This window comes from Gymnoscopelus microlampas (genome assembly GCF_963454915.1).
Source record: "Gymnoscopelus microlampas genome assembly, chromosome: 2".
Taxonomy (NCBI): domain Eukaryota; kingdom Metazoa; phylum Chordata; class Actinopteri; order Myctophiformes; family Myctophidae; genus Gymnoscopelus; species Gymnoscopelus microlampas.
Window position 1 is genome coordinate 24,879,715 of NC_139939.1, and position 19,748 is coordinate 24,899,462.

The 19,748-nt window shown below is 40.5% G+C and overlaps 3 protein-coding genes across 5 annotated transcripts in view; all 3 read right to left on the reverse strand.

Moving 5' to 3' along the window:
• The window catches only part of camk2d2 (calcium/calmodulin-dependent protein kinase (CaM kinase) II delta 2), a 41,891-nt gene extending 34,161 nt beyond the window's left edge, over positions 1 to 7,730 (reverse strand). For all 3 annotated transcript variants that reach the window (XM_084074062.1, XM_084074061.1, XM_084074063.1), the window contains exons 1-2: positions 7,274 to 7,730; positions 4,125 to 4,219 (exon numbers count right to left, since the gene is read on the reverse strand). In XM_084074062.1, the coding sequence (XP_083930188.1) occupies positions 4,125 to 4,219; positions 7,274 to 7,335 (157 nt within the window). In that variant the 5' untranslated portion in view covers positions 7,336 to 7,730. The remainder of the gene's footprint in view (positions 1 to 4,124; positions 4,220 to 7,273) is intronic.
• Positions 7,731 to 9,891: 2,161 nt separating this feature from the next.
• On the reverse strand, positions 9,892 to 11,745 carry LOC311062850 (interleukin-8-like). The gene is made up of 4 exons (XM_084082069.1): positions 11,509 to 11,745; positions 11,095 to 11,224; positions 10,763 to 10,849; positions 9,892 to 10,604 (listed from the first exon to the last, which is right to left on the reverse strand). The coding sequence occupies exons 1-4, from the start codon at positions 11,573 to 11,575 to the stop codon at positions 10,592 to 10,594; spliced, it is 297 nt and encodes a 98-aa protein (XP_083938195.1). The 5' UTR covers positions 11,576 to 11,745; the 3' UTR covers positions 9,892 to 10,591.
• Positions 11,746 to 16,219: 4,474 nt separating this feature from the next.
• Positions 16,220 to 18,016, reverse strand: LOC311062839 (interleukin-8-like). The gene is made up of 4 exons (XM_084082058.1): positions 17,779 to 18,016; positions 17,363 to 17,492; positions 17,023 to 17,109; positions 16,220 to 16,864 (listed from the first exon to the last, which is right to left on the reverse strand). Exons 1-4 carry the CDS (start codon positions 17,843 to 17,845, stop codon positions 16,852 to 16,854), a joined length of 297 nt encoding a protein of 98 aa, XP_083938184.1. The 5' UTR covers positions 17,846 to 18,016; the 3' UTR covers positions 16,220 to 16,851.
• Positions 18,017 to 19,748: the final 1,732 nt, after the last annotated feature.

Here is a 19,748-nt window from a genome sequence, read left to right on the forward strand (position 1 = left end):
ACGGAAAGAGGCTAAAACCATATCTGACATGCCAGCATGGCTGTATGTAAACCTCTATACACACGTAAACACGGAGAGAGAACAGAGACAGAGAGGGGCCATGCGTGCGTGCCTGTGCGTGTGCATGAGTGTGTATGTGGTGAGATAACCCTTTGCAGTATTTTTGGAAAATCTGTCCCAGCATGCAAAGTGGTGAGACACTGATCCCCCCCGACAAGGTGTCCATTACAAACACTCTGGTCAGTGGGGGTGAGGTGGTGGTGCGTGTGTGTGTGTGTGTGTGTGTGTGTGTGTGTGTGTGTGTGTGTGTGTGTGTGTGTGTGTGTGTGTGTGTGTGTGTGTGTGTGTGTGTGTGTGTGTGTGTGTGTGTGTGTGTAGGGGGCAACAAGCGAGAGAGAGAGAGAGAGAGACAGAGCGAGGTGAGCAATTCGTTTTTGTAGACCTTAATCCCGCAGGGGAAATTCAGTTTCAGCTTCACCTAGCTGATGTCTGCTCAGATGGTCATGATGAGCGCTCTGGGGGTAGCAGTTAGCGGTTAAGTGTCCCTGACCTGAGTGTTGCTCAGGGACACTTTGACACGTATTACTGGGCGGGCAAGGAGGCGAACCGGTGACCTTCTGAATACCAGACGGCCTCTCTACCCACTAAGCTACAGCCACCCAAAATACGGATAGAGAGTGAGGAGAAACAAGGCAGGCGTGCTAGGCATACACAGAAGGATCCTCAGTGTTAATCTAACTCTGAGATTGTACAACGGGAATAAATGAACTCTGAGGATTTTTACTGTGTATGAACAGAGAGGAGGGAAGGAACATAAGGTCAGTTTAAAGATGGAGGAGAGAGTGATGGAGGAACTACTAAGCCAGGGGTTGAGGACAGGTACGGAGGACAGAATGTGAGGCAGGCGATCAGAAGTGAAATAGAATAACAAGACTAGGAGTCTACTCTAAAAGCCAGCAGTGTCTGTAGAGGACGTGCTGCTCATTACACCAAACCAGGGATGGCACTAGATAAAAAAAACATGAGTCCCCAAAACCAACAGGTTTTCATCCTGCAAACTGCGTATTGGATTATGAGATAACTTGTGTGCAAAGTAGTAGAGGTGTGAATCTTGGCCTCACAATTCGATAATATTACAATTCACCTATTAATGATTCAATTAGATTTTGCGATGCATCTCGATGCATCTCACTGTTCTGTATTTTTCTATATTAATGCTAATGGCTATATTTTGTTCTAATGACCTCTAAAACCTATTTATTTATAAAGTGCTTTTATCACTCTCCTTAGAACATTGATAAACGTTGTTATACAAAATCTTGAAAGAAATACCGGGATGACATTTTTAAAGCTCTCAACGCTGTATTCTATATTTAAATTCCTCAGCATCCATTAATAGACCTGCTAGGAGTTTCTCCGGAGGGTCTAGAGGGAAAAAGTCAGATATACCTTCTGCAAATAATGCACACAGCAGTTATAAAAGGCATCACTATAAAATTGCTTCAACCCAACTCTCCATCATATGAGTCTTTCTTGGGTGCAAAGGCTATGGGATTTATATAGTACTAGTCCATACCCGTGGGGGGATATGCGCACATGATCTAGCAACCCGGGAGGCAGTTCGTCCCATAGCTCGCGGGGCCATCCCACAGCTGGGCAGCCATAACCATGGCAACGTTCTTTTACACAAAAACGCTAATAAACAGCTGAGATTTGGTGAAATCGAAAAACAGGCTACGCTGTTCCGTGCACATGGTAATGGTCAATGGCTGTGTGCAAATTCAGATCAACTGCTCCAACCACTGAGGAGAACCGGGCAGAACCAACTTTGGCCTCACCACCACTACACCACCACTACAGAGCTTTGTAGAATCATAGTAGGATGGGAGAAATCACGCATAACCTAAGATTACAGAAGGAAAAAGTAATATGAAAATGGACTCCTGTGATGCAAGTAATGATCTGAAGAGAATAAGGTGATGTTCTAAATTTGTCTAAGGCTGCCACAGCCATCCCCAATCGAACCTTTTATTTGATGGCCTTCCTGCCCTGGCATTTGGCCTTTGTGCCCTCAAAAAATGGACAACACCAAAGAACAAGCGGCCTTGCCCCTAAAATGACGAAATTCCAGGCCTGGTCACAGATGAGTTGACTGAGAAATGTGCCCAGATTGTTGGCTTTCAATATACTGAAACAAGTTATACTAGCTGTTACAAGGACAAGCTGAACCATAACAAGACAGGCTGTACCAAAACAATAGCTATCAGGCCTAGCGGAGACATCTTGGCTCCTACAAGCTACAACATATCATGTCATATCATAATGGATTATAAGTACTAGTGATGGTTAAATATGAAGGTTAGATATAAACAACCATAATAACTATATAGTATAATTCTTCCTCTCGGCTCATCGATGCGGAATCATCCACATCTCTGATCTGCGTGGTGCATCTTAGCATTGATTAATTTCTACACCTCTAGTCTAGTTCAAATTTGATATTTTGGCCTGCGTGTGGTCTCACATAGCCAGATGATTGGAGATCTCCGTCTACTGATATGTCTGGTGACATCTAAATTCAATATAGTGGCTAAAACAGCTGACAGCCGCTACCAAACCGACATAGCCTGACACTCAGCTAGCGATTCAGGGGCTGGAGCCAGGCTAAAACCTACGGAAAACAAATCATATCACTGCCCCAATATGACAGACCAGGGGTCACCCACAATCACATAAATAGCTGGGGTTCATCCTCCAGGGATCATGAATCTACTCAGAGAGTAGCAATACAGCCAGTAGGGATCAATGCATTGGAGACCTTTACGATCCTTAGAGCCCGCTGCTAGCAGGGCTAAAGGGCTACTTCGATAGGTTCTACAAAATTGAAGCTTTAACAATATGTAATACATTTGTAATACAATGTGCAATACAATGTAATACATTACATTACGTAATACATTTTGACTGAGTGGATACAAATGTTGCAGCATAGTAAGATTGATATACATCTACGTAAAGCCGTTATATTGCTCGTCGAGAATAATGATGATTTTCTCAACGTTCGTGTCAATGGCGTATATAAAATAGACTTTAGTTTGGCATTTAGTGAGGGCATATCATGGGCAAGCATGTAGTGACACAGAGCATGCTATTGGAGAGAGAAAGAGAGGGACAGCGAAGGGACAACACACCATTGGTTAGTATTAAAGGATATGCTGGTGGCAGTTCCTTCTGCTGTGCGTGAGTGTGTGAGTCTTTCAGCGCACATGTGTGTCTTCCTACTGTGTGTGTGTGTGTGTGTGTGTGTGTGTGTGTGTGTGTGTGTGTGTGTGTGCGTGCGCGTGCGCGTGCGCGTGCGCGTGCGCGTGCGCGTGCGCGTGCGCGCGTGCGCGTGCGCGTGTGTGTGTGTGTGTCCAAGCCCGAAGCAACGAGGCCAGCAGCTACAATTACAGTGACGGATGTGAAAGAACTGGGTCGGCTTCGCTAGAGATCTGCCCCTGGGATGACAAGACCAGCCAGAGCCCTGAATCAATAAGAAAACACACACTCACACTCACACACTCAAACTCATACACGCACATAAACATGCACAGTCGCACAAACACTACCAAACAGATCCATGTATAAAGAAGCATGTGCTCATGCACTATGGTCCAGTACAACCAGAGCAGTACAATGACCTACATCATTCACTTCACAACTTCACTTCTCTGTCATATACACATAAATATGGACATGAAGATTGAATGAGTCCCTGACACATCTGTCTGTCTGTCTGTCTGTCTGTCTGTCTGTCTGTCTGTTCATCCATCTGCCTGCCTGTCTTTCTCTCTCTCTCTACCTGTTCCAAGGACAGTAATGATGACTCATGCCACTTTGGTTTGCATGTTCATCTGCACATACGCCTGTGCACACGTCCGTCCGTCCGTCCGTCCGTCCGTCCGTCCGTCCGTCCGTCTGTCTGTCTGTCTCATGTATGTATGTATGTATGTATGTGTGTGTGTGTGTGTGTGTGTGTGTGTGTGTGTGTGTGTGTGTGTGTGTGTGTGTGTGTGTGTGTGTGTGTGTGTGTGTGTGTGTGTGTGTGTGTGTGTGTGTGTGCGTGTGTGTTGAGTGTTACCTACCTCTGGCAGAAAGCTTCTTGGTGTTGATGATTTTGGCAGCAAATTCCTGTCCAGATGAGATCCTCAGACACCTTTTGACCACAGAGAATGCGCCCCTGAATCACACGCACGCACGCGAGCACGCACACACACACACACACACACACACACACACACACACACACACACACACACACACACACACACACGGTATCCCACACAGAATTGAATGTCACAGGTCAGTGATTATAAATATTGTGGAACTAAAATTGTTCTTATGTCTCTCTCAATCAGAATCAAAGATGTACAATGTGAGACTGTAGTCCTGTTCTGTATATACAGAATATATACTGTACACACACACACACACACACACACACACACACACACACACACACACACACACACACACACACACACACACACACACACACACACGGTTCTAAAATGCAAAGCCTCTCATCCTTATGTGAGACCTTTAAGGCTAAATGGATGCATCACAAATGGATGCAATGTGTTGTTCTGGTGTTTATGAGCCAGGATTTCCAACACATGTATGAGGATGAGCCATGATAGTCTGAAACTAGGTCAGCTATGCTGGAGCGAGGAGTGATGTGCTGTATATCTGAGCAAAGCCATGGAACAGCTCGTCTTGGTTCCAGTCTGCACCACTCAGGTCTGTGACCATCCATCCTGGTTTTGCTACTCAACCACCATATTTCATGTTGTCTTTTACTTTAAAGATACTTTAAAGACAGATCTACTCTCCTTCACAACAAAACCTGTTTCACTCAAGACAGCGTTAGAGATGACAGAAGTGGTTGAATAATGCACTTCAGAGGAAAGAGGGTTGAATACGCTTTACCTCACATGAACCCTCTCTTCCCAAGTTCTAACCCAATCTAGGCTTGGGCTGCAGCGTGCGTAAACAACAAATACCAGATTGTGGGGTAGGGTAGAGCAAATTTAATGGTATTAAAGATATATTCATGAGTGTAATAAAGGTCCAATCTTCAACTTTCAATATTAGTTTAGAGTGCAGTTTGAGAACGAAGCCGCACGATTCACAATATGGTGTTCGGTGGTGAAGCCAGTCTAAACAGACTGGCTGCTTGTGTGCATGTAGTGTTGTAACAGTCTACGACTCATTTGGCCAAGTGGAAATAAAAAAAATTATAAACACATTCACAAGAACAATGTTGATGTCACTAAGAGATTCGCCAAAGGAATTAATGTTTTAATTAATGTACATTCTCAACTATGACCCAACTACGTCCATGCTCTTCTAAAGTTTCACCAGGTGAGGTACTTCATGTAATGGCATGAGCTTTGGTCTACTTTTTAGTATACATAGATACATACAGTACATACTGTATAGTAGATACGTATGTACATACGTACCGTACATACATACATACATACATACATACATACATACATACATACATACATACATACATACATACATACATACATATAGTATACACATTACACACACACACACACACACACACACACACACACACACACACACACACACCCACACCCACACCCACACACAGTAAATACATAGTTAGACAAAGTAAACAAGACTGCTTGGCCTATAGCCGTGCTGTAAAAAGAATAATAAAAAAAAACGTTTAAATTCACGCTAAATAGTTTTAGTGAGGATTTACAGCTCTGAAGCCATTAAATAAATGTAGTGTTAGGTGTCCATAGTATATTAACTAACACTTGTCTGGGCTGAGCAGCAGCATCCAGCTATGGCTCACATAATTTATACAGTACAGGATTTAGCAGAAGTAATAATGATCATAGCATAACGTGTTGTATAACATTCGTCCGAGTGTGTGCCTTACACAGTCATCATATAGATTCTGCCTCTCTACAGCACTGACTACAGCACATGCTAACACTGCTAAATTGCACACATTTCAGCATAGGCTATTTGTCTTGTGCATAAAAAGGTTCCAGCAAGAACAATTACACAAAATGCATGCTCAAAAACATTTATAAGGGAAAGGAGGTTAGACTTGTGTTCTGCTCCAATAGTTAAACAGACTGGCAAAAAAAACACACTCTGCTTGAGTAGTGGCCTGGGTGCTATACATCACTGAGTAAAGACAAGCTGCTGCACATGGTAATGGCTAAGGTGTGTTAAAATGTACTTGGGCAATATGACTGCATTATTAATGATAAATGTGTAACAAAGATACCGTATCTATAAATACTGCCTCTAAAAGGAGGCCTGGGTAATGGCATTTTCCTCCTTTACAATACATCAGCTCATGACATGTGCCAAGGCCGTCTTGAAGAGGGCTGAGAGGTTTATGAGAAGTGAGATTCCTAACAGACAGAAAGGTGAGAGTGAGGCTGGGCTGCCTGGGAGTCCATAGTGCAGCTCACATTCTGCTCCGAGTCTGACTGAATGTCAAACGAGCCTACAGGCTTTCTGTTCTGTCTGACCGTGGGGAGCTAGGCAGACTGCAGGTCGGTCAACACACACACACACACACACACACACACACACACACACACACACACACACACACACACACACACACACATACACACACACAGCTATCACTCTCCCTCTCGGGTTAGGAATCCCCTGCCTGCGCCTGATAATTGACCGCGGCTCGGTGACTGGCTGTGGAATGTGTCATCGCCGACTACGAGGACTGCTGTCGCATTACCGAGTGTGTATTTCTGTCATCTCACACACCCAGGGTGCATGTTTCAATTTACCACACATACAATATGGAAGCAAGCAAGACAGTCGCCCCTGTACTACGATGGCACCCCATGAATTCTAGACATAGGCCTGCTAGTGGATTTGACGTCGAAATAGCAAGAGGGGTTCATTCGGCATTAATCTATGAGCGATTAATTCAGTAGCCTACACTACACAGTATTAAAACAAAGACTGTACACAGTGACAGATAGGCCAAACCAACACGGCGCAAATAGGCTATCTATTCTCCCCGGCTGCTTCATAGGCTATTATGAACACTATCAGCAGGGCATTGTGCGCGCACGCGTCCACGCACGTACAACAACCCCACAGCGCGGAATCCTAAGCCAAGGCAACCTATTACATAATGGCACCACAGGCTGACATTTCATATAGGGATGGATGGATGATGGTGAAAACATGCGCGCTTGCTTACTTGCCCAGCTCCTCGAATAGCTGGAATTCGTCGGTAAATCTCGTGCAGATCGTTAACGCCATCCTGATCGGTGATGTGGTGGTGGTGGTGGAGGTGGGAGACGGTGTTTTTTAAGGTGCTCTCGCAAAAATCGTCAACACCACCCGATTTGTCCTAAAATCGTCAACACCGCCCGATTTGTCCTGAACCTGCAAGCCAAAACGGAGGGGTTTTCATGCACAGCTTAAAAGAACAGGCGAGATGATTCTGCGGCAAAGATCGACTGTCTCTAGAATTAGCTTGAAGGTGGATGATTGTAGAATTCCAGCGTTTTTCCGCGACTCCGTGTAGTGTTTTTTTCCTTCTTCACACGCAGTGGCTCGTCACACGGTCACAGCTCTGAAGCGCAGCATTTTGTGTGCATTTCCATAATAACTAAACGCGCGTCCATCGGATCCCCAAGTGCGACTGTTGTCTCTCTGCGCTCATCATCAGACACTGCACTACCAGTGTTGCCAGATTGTGTGAGAGAAACAAGCAACCAGGTCTAGTAGGAAAGCAAGCCCAGAAGAAACAACTTTTTAGGCCACATGAGCACGTTAAACCTATTATGCATAATGCATCGGCTATTTGAAAATAGCGTTATGATACAAAATAAAAATGTGAAAATGTACCTTAGCTAAAGCTTATAAAATACCATACAAATAAAATAATATAATAATAATATTTATGTTACTATTATTAGAGTGTATTTGAAAATAGCCGATCTGATGTGACGCATTGTGCTTGTGAGCTTGTAGATCTGCTATTTTTTACTCTTGCAATAAAATGTGGAATATTTGGAATATTTTTTAAACATTCTAACAAATGCTCCCTTGGAAGCAAGCCTAAATAAGCAAGTACACTTTAGAAACAAGCCCAAAAAAAACGCAACCCGCAACTAACCAATTTTTACAAGCAACTTTACAGAAAAAGAAGCACAAAGTCACTTATAACAAGCCGACATGGCAACACTGTGCACTACCTAGCTGTGAACCCAGTCCCACCCCTGTGCCTGCATCAGGAGGAGACAACTAATAAGGGTAATAATAATAATAATAATAATAATGATAATGATAATGATAATGATAATGATGATGATAGTAACAGTAATAGTAATAGTAATAGTAATAGTAATAGTAATAGTAATAGTAATAGTAATAATAATAATGCATGCATACATATGAGGCCTATACTACATACAAGAAAATACTAGTCTATATTTTTGCTGTCCTTTGGGGGCTGGATGCTGATGATGGGAAGAAATATATATCTAAAATCCATGCTTAAAACAACATTTTAATACCGATTAGGCTACTGTTTAATAGATTTGTCATTAGCAGATTGGGGCTTGGTTAGTGAGAAGCTAATATATGCCTATAACAGACAGTTGCAGTACAAACCAATACACATAAGGTGTGTTTTCCTGTAGGAATCGGATGGTAGCCTAACAATGAGATTTAAACTATAGTATTTGATGAAAACGAGCCACTATTTGTAGCTTTAATGGAGTCTGGTATTTTGTGTAGGCCTACTTGAACAAATAAAAGAAAGCAAAATACATTTATAGTAAAAAAAAAAAAAAGTCCCATGCAACATGCCTTGGCTTGCCCAGATGGTGACTCTGAGAGGTAGGCCACAGGCACGGACAACTTACTTTTTAAAAGTAATCCAATACCCAGTGGTGGAAAAAGTACTCACATTTTTTACTTACTTTTGAGTAAAAGTATAAAAGTATTGGTATCAAAATGTTACTTTACACCACGCTGATACTGTGTGTGTCCAGTATATCCACTACCAGCGGTAGCCTAAAGAGTTCTGTTGCACATTGATTATTGGTGTAAAAGTCCAGTAGGTGACAGTATTGTACCGAGCATTTAACGAATGAGAACAAACTGTTGCAGGTGCAGAGTAAAGTTATCCTCTTTGATACCTCTTGTTTATGGATGAAATTGGTATCCTGACTGTTAAGACCTGGAGAGATGGGGAGACCCCTGTTACTGAACAAACATTAAATAGCAATAATGACTACTATCCGAATATAGACTCTATAGACTCTAGAGTCTGGCTTTAATTCACTTTTTTCCCCTTTTTTTTCTTCTTTTATTTTCAAAAATAACACTTACAGCAACTTTAATTCCATTGTGTAGTAGTCTGGGGATAACCGCACTAAAGTGTGGTGTCCTTAATTGTGAAAACATGAACAACTGTTGAAACAAGAACCTATCAACCACCTTGCGAGCTCTGAGCTTGTACACTGAAAACAGGGCATGTTTTTTTTATCAGGTCATCTTAAAACATTGGTTCTCGAAGTAGGATCAGGGGACCCCCAGGGGTCCATGAGCGGATTCTATGGGGTCCTCAGCTAAATGACTGATTGTTAGGAATTGGAAAGTTACAGTTCTGTAACTCGAAGTGTGCAACCAGGTTCCATTTGTACACACTCAGAGTATGGGTCCATGGCATAATGAATACCAAATTGGGGGGAAATTTAAGATTTGGAGGACCACTGTCTTAAATAAATGAAAGTAATGAAAAACAGAAAGGATGGACACGAAGAAATACAATGCATCTCAATGTAATTAACTGTCACCTTTTTATATAAGAGACTTACAATGACATACAAATAAAATATACAATACCCACATACATTAATTCATATGTGAAATACTTGTATTAACTATTATGTGTCAGTGCAAACAATACAACTCTGGTATTATTATTCTCATAATAGCATACAATAACTTAATACAAAAAAATAAAATGCATGGTGCACAAATTGCTTACCAAATAAACATTATAAATAATATATAAAGTAATTTCTTCATAAATAGTATCCAAATGTTTTACACATGTGCTTCCCCCAATTCAAAAACCAACCAGTTCTTCAAATGAAGTGGAGTATTATGATGACCTTTGTCATATTATTAAATTAATACTTCATAGGTACTTTTCCGGCCAGTCCAGAATCACATTTATCACCTTTTACTCAGGGCTGGATTAACACCTCTCCCTGGGCACTGGAACTACAAAGCTGATGCCCCTGGGCACGTGCCCAAAGTGCCCATATGGAATATCCGGCCCTGCTTTTACTTTTTCACACAGTCACCCACACAATCACACATCGACGGCACATCGACTTGCAGCCATGCAAGGCACCAATCTGCTCATCTGGAGTAGTTAGGGGTTCAGTGTGTCTTGCTGAAAGACTCTTCAACAAAAAGGAGCCAGGAATCGAACCACCAGCCACGACGATTAAGGCCACTCAACTTCCTCAATCAGTTCCCACACACTTCACATTCAGCGTCTTTTTCTATAGAGAAAAAATAAACAAAAAATATATATCAACCTCGGATTCAGACTATATGAATTTTATGTTACAGGGCATATTTTCCTGTTTATTGACAATTTCAACATCTGAACAAAAAATCCAGAGGTCAGTCTATGGGGGTATTATTGACTGGTACTTACTTGGACATAAACCTCTTAATGACTCTCTTGACCCAGGGCGCATTGGGGTCCAGACAAACCTCCTGGCCTGTTTTCTTCAGAGTGGCACTATAATACCAAAAATAAAGAAGACGTGCAGTCAGAATGAGAACTTTGATCTTAAATGCTAATCAAAGCTATAATAATAATAATAATAATTGTAATAATAATAAAGAGCAGTACAAAAAAACAGCAATAATTATGAACTCATTCATAAATACGTGCCTAAGCATGAAATCAGTTTTGCATCCAAATGGGATCAGTGTCAGTAGATGATATGGGATGTGGATGAATGCTTTGCCGGCAGAACTCACATGATCTCAGCCACCTCACAATGAGAACTGGCAGGTCTTATCTCAAACTTCTCAATTAGACGGCCGATGGGTCTACTCTCTGTGAGAATGCAATGGCAGCGAAGCTCCACTCCAGGTTTCAGGATCATCCCTGTTAAGAGTGACAACAGCATGTCATATTATTACAATGATGTTGTTGATACTGGACAAAGAACAACAGAAGAAGGCAGTCAATGTGTAAGTAGGTAGATATGCATGTGAAAGCATAAATAACAAGAGTACATAGTACATGCACATTAAAAACCATGTGGGTACCTTCTAGCATGCTCAGATTTCAATGAACACTAAGGATTTTACTGTGAACATGCATACAGTACAGTACACCACAGAGGTCATTGTTACAATCACACATCGTTACCAAAAGGAATGACTTACCTTCAGTGATGGATATGAAGGCCAGGAGCACCACAATAGCAGTAACAGTGATTTTGCTGCTCGTCATCTTCAGATTTATATGATGTATGAACAGATTAAACACTAAAACACGGACTGATTAAAGTAAAGCCTTTGACTGATAAAAGCACAGAAGAAGGTTTGTATGCTGCAGTATTTATCTTTCATTCAATTCCCTCACTCTCTTCTCCTTTCACCTTGTTTTGGTTTGACTGCAGACTTCCTCTGTTGCTGAAGAACAGAGTCCACTCCTTTTAAAGCCTTTATCTACTAAGGCTCTACAATGTATGAGTCATGAGTTTCCCGTGAATACTAATGTTGCGCAAGTTGGGGCTGGTGGGAATTTACACGGAGGATCCTATAACAGCAGTAGCTACTGTCTACACGGAGGATCCTATAACAGACAGTTTCAGTAGCTACAAAACATGTGTAGGCCTACTTGAAAAAAATAAAAGAAGCGTCATCAGCGCCGATACCCTAGGTGGGGTTGGCGAAAGGGCCTGCTCTGTGTGGAGTTTGCATGTTCTCCCCGTGTCTCCCAGGGTAGTTAATTGTCACGGTCCGCTCCTCGGGCCGTGGACTTTGATGTTATAGACCGCCATTGCCCTTATATGGTCGTGGACACTTATGCCTGTTCTGTAGGCCTGTCACGGTCCGCTCCTGGGGCCGAGGACTCTGACTTTATTATTTAGACCTTCCTGCCCTTATAAGGTCTTGGACTTATTAGGCCTTTGTTCTGTTCTGTTCTGTCTGTAGTCTTGTTTTTCTGTTACTCTGTTGTTGTTGCCCTGCTGTTGTTGTGTTCCTTTATTTGGTAGTATTGTTTCCTGTTCTGCTTAGTTGCCGATACCTGTCTTGTCTCACCTCCCTGTTGATTAGTTGTTCTCTTCCTGTGTCCTCTTAGTCCCTCAGCCTCACTGTGTTGATTGTCTGTTCAGTTCACCTGTGTCTTATCATTTCCCCGTCTATTTAAGCCCTGTGTTTGCACTATGTCCTTCCTTGTTCATTATCTTATGTCACGTGTAGTATTGTCTTGGTTTCAGTTCCTGTTTGTATACCTACCTTTTGAGTTAATAAACCCCTTAAACCGACCCGTTATGCCTCTGTCTCTCCTGCTCTTGGGTCCTACATTCCGTCCGAACTCAGACCGTGACAGTTAATACCCTCACAAAAACATGTAGTAATCCTGGTCGCTGTACTGCCTCCCCCATGACAGCCGGGGCGCCTGATGGAGGGGAAAGGGAACTGGTTGGAATAACGTGTTCCTTCCACGCGCTAAGTCCTACCGGGGAAACCCCCCCCCATGTCAGGTGACAAGAAGGTCAGTTGGCTCTCATGCATTGAAGGAGGCATGAGCTCGGCCCTGGCCTCCCTAGGCTGGTGAGGGGAGTGTAGCGCCCAGGATCACTTAGATAATTGGCACTGGGTGAAAAAGGGTTACAAAAATCGTGGGATACATTTTTTTTATAAAAAATATAAGTAGAAAGCAAAATACATTTGTAGTCAAAGAAAAAGTCCCAATCAACATGCCTTGCACAGATGGTCTGAGAGGTAGGCCCACAGGCACGGCCAACTTACTTTTAAAAAGTAACTCAATGGTGGAAAAAGTACTACACTTTTTTTTTTACTTTAGTAGAAGTATCATATCAATACTGCAATGTAGAAATACTCTGTTACAAGTAAAAGTAAGGTATTCAGAATTTACTTGAGTAAAAGTACAAAAGTATTGGTATAAAAATGTACTTAAAGTACCAAAAATAAAAGTACTCATTATGCAGAATGTCCTATTTCACAAGTTTTCACGTTTTCAAACAAATAGCAGATCTACAAGCTCACAATGCATCGCACTGACCATTTTGAGGTTATAGATCGGCTATTTTCAAATGGCCAAAATGTATATAGGGCTTAAGTGGTCACTGGTTACTGTATGTTTTGTAGTAATAATCAAAATCTACAAAGTAACTAGTAACTAAAGTTTTTAAAAAAATGTAGTGGAGTAAAAGTACAATATTTGCCTCCGAGATGTTGCGGAGTAGAAATAAAAGTACTGAACATTGGAAATACTCCAGTAAAAACAAAAATACCTCAAAACTGTACTTAAGTACAGTACTTGAGTAAAAGTACTTAGTTACTTTACACCACTGCTGATGTGTGTCCAGTCTGTCCACTATCCAGGACCAGTGGTAGCCTAAGAGTTCTATGGCACATTGATTATTGGTGTAAAAGTCCACTAGGTGACAGTATTGTACCGAGCATTTAACGAATGAGAACAAACATCTGTTGCAGGTGCAGAATAAAGTTATCCTCTTTGATACCTCTTGTTTATACGATATTTGAGGAAATGTAGGCTATGTGTTTCCACCTTTCTGTTGTGTGCAATATCTTATTGGCCTATATATGTTTTTTATCTACTATAAAGCGAATAAAGGCTTTTCAAATGTAGGGAGTAAAACAACACCTAGAAATGTGTTACTTGAGATTTATGAACAAATCAAGAAGTCACATAATAAGCTACTTAACGCACCACCTATTAAGAGGTAGGCTTATAGGCCTCGGCTATAGGTCATATTATTGTTGTTGAGATAAATAGTTCTAATATTCTGATAGTATCTAATCAGACCTTTAAGGCTAAATGGATGCATCCCAAATGGACCAGGATGTGTTGTTCTGGTGTTTATGAGCCAGGATTTCCAACACATGTATGAGGATGAGCCATGATTGTTGTCTTTTCCTTTAAAGACAATCTACTCGCCTTCACAACAAAACCTGTTTCACTCAAGACAGCATTAGAGATGACAGAAATGGTTGAATAATGCACTTCAGAGGAAAGAGGGTTGAATACACTTTACCTCACATGAACCCTCTCTTCCCAAGTTCTAACCCAATCTATGCTTGGGCTGCTGCGTGCGTATAGGCTGTGCTCTGAGCAAAGCCTATAGCCTGGCGTTGGCCAGACTGATAACGTTCACTCACAAGTTCCTCCTCACCGTGGAGGAGGAACTTGTGAGTGAATCCACGTTATCAGTCTGGCCAACGCCAGGCTAGGTCAGGTATGCTGGAGAGAGGAGTAATGTGTCTCTGAGCAAAGCCATGGAACAGCTCGTCTTGGTTCCAGTCTGCACCGCTCAGGTCTGTGACCATCCATCCTGATTTTGCTACTTAAGAGCCATATTTCATGTTGTCTTTTCCTTTAAAGACAATCTGCTCTCCTTCACAACAAAACTTGTTTCACTCAAGACATTATGATGGCAGAAGTGGTTCAATAATGCACTTCAGAGGAAAGGGTTGACCTCAAATGAACCCTCTCTTCCCAAGTTCTATCCCAATCTAGGCTTGGGTTGCTGCTTATACAACAAATACCGGAGTCAGAGTAAGTACAAACATCCAATGAGAACAAACATCTGTTGCATGTGCAGAATAAAGTTATCCTCTTTGTTACCTCTTGTTAATATGATATTTGAGGAAATTTCTGTTGGTGATGTGCAATATCTTATTAGCCTATATTTGTTTTTTATCTACCATAAAGCGAATAAAGGCTTTTTCAAATGTAGGGAGTAAAACAGCACTTAGAAATGCGTTACTTATGAGGTTTATGAACGAATCAAGAAGTCAGATAATAAGCTAGTTAAGGTGATATAATTTATGTTGAAATAAATAGCTCTATATTCTTGATAGTATCTAATCATTTCAGAGTGTTTGTTCAGTAACAGGAGTCTCTCCATACTCTACATAAAATTAATTTTCAAGTCAGGATACAAATGTCATCTTTGTTGCACAAACTGGTCCAGTGAATTGCACTGCACCTGCTGCTTTTGTTTTATCTCTCCTTGCGGCAGCACGTTTATGTAAAGTATGAAGGCCCAGTGGTGAAAAAAGTACTCACATGTTTTACTTAAGTAAAAGTAAAAGTATCAATAGTGCAATGTAGAAATACTCTAAGTAAAAGCAGATAGAGCAGATAAAATTGGAACTGAAACACTATCAAATTGAAGCTGATAAATGGGCTCTCTCTCCTGATTGGATGAAATCGGTATCCTGACTGTTAAGACCTGGAGAGATGGAGAGACCCCTGCTACTGAATAAACATTAGATAGCAATGATGACTACTATCCAAATATAGACTAGACTCTAGAGTCTGGCTTTGATTAACTTTTTATTTTTTAAACGTTTTGTTTTGACCAAAAAATAACACTTACAGCAACTTTAATTCCATTGTGTAGTAGCCTTCGGGATAACCGCACTAAAGTGTGGTTTCCTTAATTGTGAAAACATGAACATTGACTATTGAAACAACAACCTATCAACCACCTTGTGAGCTTTGAGCTTCTACTGAAAACAGCCAGGGCATGTTTTTTTATCAGATCATTGAGTGCCATTCACATGTTTCACCGCTATGGTGCAACGTGCCAATCACGTGTTTCATGTGTTTTTGAAAAAAATAGAAAAAAAAATGTTCAGAACCCAAGATATCATTATCTGAAGATTTGCAACTCCATCCACTCCTTGTTTAACTTATAACTGAAAAAGGCTGTATCTCGCTTCCTAAGCACTTTTTTTTTACTTTGAAAAAAAAACAAAAAAAAAACGCACTGGCCAGAAATAATTCTGGCACTCAGTGAGTTAACCACCGGAGTAAATGTAAAACAGAGAGAATGGACACTAAGAAATGCACTGCATCTCAATGTAATTAACTTTCACCTTTTTATATAAGAGACATACAATGACATACAAATGAAATATACAATACACATATACATTAATTGATATGTGAATTACTTGTATTAACTATTATGTGTCAGTGCAAACAATACAACTCTGGTATTATTATTTTCATAATAGCATACAATAACTTATATATAAATATAATATAAATACATTAAATGCATGGTGCACAAATTGCTAAAAAACAACAAAAAAACAACAGTATAAATAATATACAAAGTAATTTCTTCATAAATAGTATCCAAATGTTTTACACAAACATGTGCTTCCCCCAATTCAAAAAACAACCAGTACTTCAAATGAAGTGGAGTATTATGGTGACCTTTGTCATATTATAAAATGAATACTTCATAGGTACTTTTCCGGCCAGTCCAGAATCACACTTATCACCTTTTTACTTTTTCACACAGTCACCCACACAATCACACATCGACGGCACATCGACTTGCAGCCATGCAAGGCACCAATCTGCTCATCTGCAGCAGTTAGGGGTTCAGTGTCTTGCTGAAGGACTCTTCAACAAAAAGGAGCCAGGAATCGAACCACCAGCCACGACGATTATGGCCACTCAAATTCCTGAATCAGTTCCCACACACTTCACATTCAGCGTCTTTTGCTATGGAGAAAAAATAAACAAAAAATATATGTCAACCTTGGATTCAGACTATATGAATTTTATGTGTAGGGCATATTTTCCTGTTTATTGACAATTTCAACATCTGTACAAAAAAATCCAGAGGTCAGTCTATGGGGGTATTATTGACTGGTACTTACTTGGACATAAACCTCTCAATGACTCTCTTGACCCAGGGCGCATTGGGGTCCAGACAAACCTCCTGGCCTGTTTTCTTCAGAGTGGCACTATAATACCAAAAATGAAGAAGATGTGCAGTCAGAATGAGAACTTTGCTCTTAAATTATAATCAAAGCTATAATAATAATAATAATAATAATAATAATAATAATAATAATTATGAGCTGTACAAAAAACAGCAATAATTATGAACTCATTCATAAATACGTTCCTATGCATGAAATCAGTTTTGCATCCAAATGGGATCAGTGTCAGTAGATGATATGGGATGTGGATGAGTGCTTTGCCGGCAGAACTCACATGATCTCAGTCACCTCACAATGAGAACTGGCAGGTCTTATCTCCAACTTCTCAATTAGACGGCCGATGGGTCTACTCTCTGTGAGAATGCAATGGCAGCGAAGCTCCACTCCAGGTTTCAGGATCATCCCTGTTAAGAGTGACAACAGCATGTCATATTATTACAATGATGTTGTTGATACTGGACAAAGAACAACAGAAGAAGGCAGTCAATGTGTAAGTAGGTAGATATGCATGTGAAAGCATAAATAACAAGAGTACACAGTACATGCACATTAAAAACCATGTGGGTACCTTCTAGCATGCTCAGAGTTCAATGAACACTTTTTACTGTTTACTGTGAACATGCATACAGTACAGTACACCACAGAGGTCATTGTTACAATCACACATCATTACAAAAAGGAATGACTTACCTTCAGTGATGGATATGAAGGCCAGGAGCACCACAATAGCACTAACAGTGATTTTGCTGCTCGTCATCTTCAGATTTATATGATGTATAAACAGATTAAAAACTAAAACACGGACTGATTAAAGTAAAGCCTTTGATTGATCAAAGCACAGAAGAAGGTTTGTATGCTGCAGTATTTATCTTTCATTCAATTCCCTCACTCTCTTCTCCTTTCACCTTGTTTTGGTTTGACTGCAGACTTCCTCTGTTGCTGAAGAACAGAGTCCACTCCTTTTAAAGCCTTTATCTACTAAGGATCTACATTGTATGAGTCATGAGTTTCCCGGGTATACTAATGTTGCGCAAGTTGGGGCTGGCGGGAATTTACACAGAGGATGTGAGTGCATGCTAAGATGTTTGACAGATCTGTGACACTTAACATAATCAGCATTTGCCATATTATTATAGACCTAACACAGGTCATAATTTGCCTTGAAAAAACAAAACATGAGTGAGCATAAAATGGAGCAATTAACAAAGAATGTGGAATGCTTGCAGTAACAGTTGCTTAATCAGTTTCACAATGATCTGGAAGTGAATGACACCATTACTCACATACATATGGAATGCAAATTGCACAGCTGACAATGTCTCACTGATGACATTCAATTGAAAATGATAATAATTTAAACAACACTGGTGTCCCTATTTTTTGCAAAGATTTCCATTCCAATTGTCATACAATGGTGAATGCATGAATGTATATGGGGCTTAAGTGGTTAAGAAAATAACAGTATGATGCAATCTGTGGACATATGTCTGACATATGCTATACTGTATGTGTCATCCAAAACGTAATGTCAGAGGAAGGAGGATTGCATGCAAGCAAAATGATTTATTAGTGAAGATTTTGAAATGCTTGGGGAAAAAAGTGTTTTACACGTGTGTTAAAAAAGTGAATTACACGTCCTTATGCTATTGGAATGACCTTGACCAACTGTTAAATCATAAAATGTTTGTTTTCGGCTTATAGAATGCAGGTAACACTTTGTAAGTGGTACACATTGACTTGTTGCTTACAGCATGCGTGCATTATCATGATTGATTGATTTGATTGATATCTTTATTGATCATGAAATAAACATATGTCACAATAAGATACATCTGACCCACCATAATCAAAAGGATAAAGCAAAAAAGCTTACAGCTTGTCTCCATTGCGGTCCCTAGTATGAGGTGGGTACAGTATGATGTCATGTAGTGTGGTGATGGTGAATGCATGAATATATAGAGTTCAGGATGTGCTAATGTGTCTATGGGCACATAATGAAGAAGTCCCTGAGTAGATGCGTGCATAGCATATTGGCTCTTTATTAGTCATTATAAAGCATGCATTAATGCCTTATTTCTGCATGACCAGTTTTCCCTCAATAACATGATACTAAGTAAGATCATAATTCATGCTACAGCTACTGTAGCATGAATTATGTTAATTATGCTTAATATGCTTTACTCAGTAGAGGCCTTATAAGGTGCTTGTTGCATAAGAATGGTCATTTTCCCTTAATAACACTTAATAAATACGGTAAAACAAACATTTGAACTCAGAATCACTCATTTTAGTGAGGTTTGGAACATAATTTGTAACCCACACAGGTTCCCTATGCTGGTGGGAATTTACACGGAGGATGTGAGTGCATGCTAAGATGTTCAGACAGATCTGTGACACTTAACATAATCAGCATTTGTCATATTATTATAGACCTAACGCAGGTCCTAATTTGCCTTGAAAAAACAAAACATGAGTGAGCATAAAATGGAGCAATTACCAATGAATGCGGAACGCTTACAGTAACAGATGCTTGATCAGTTTCACAATGATCTGCAAAGTGACCGAATGACACCGTTACTCACATAACTATGGAATGCAAATTGCACAGCTGACAATGTCTCACTGATGACACTCAATTAAAAATAATAATAATTTAAACA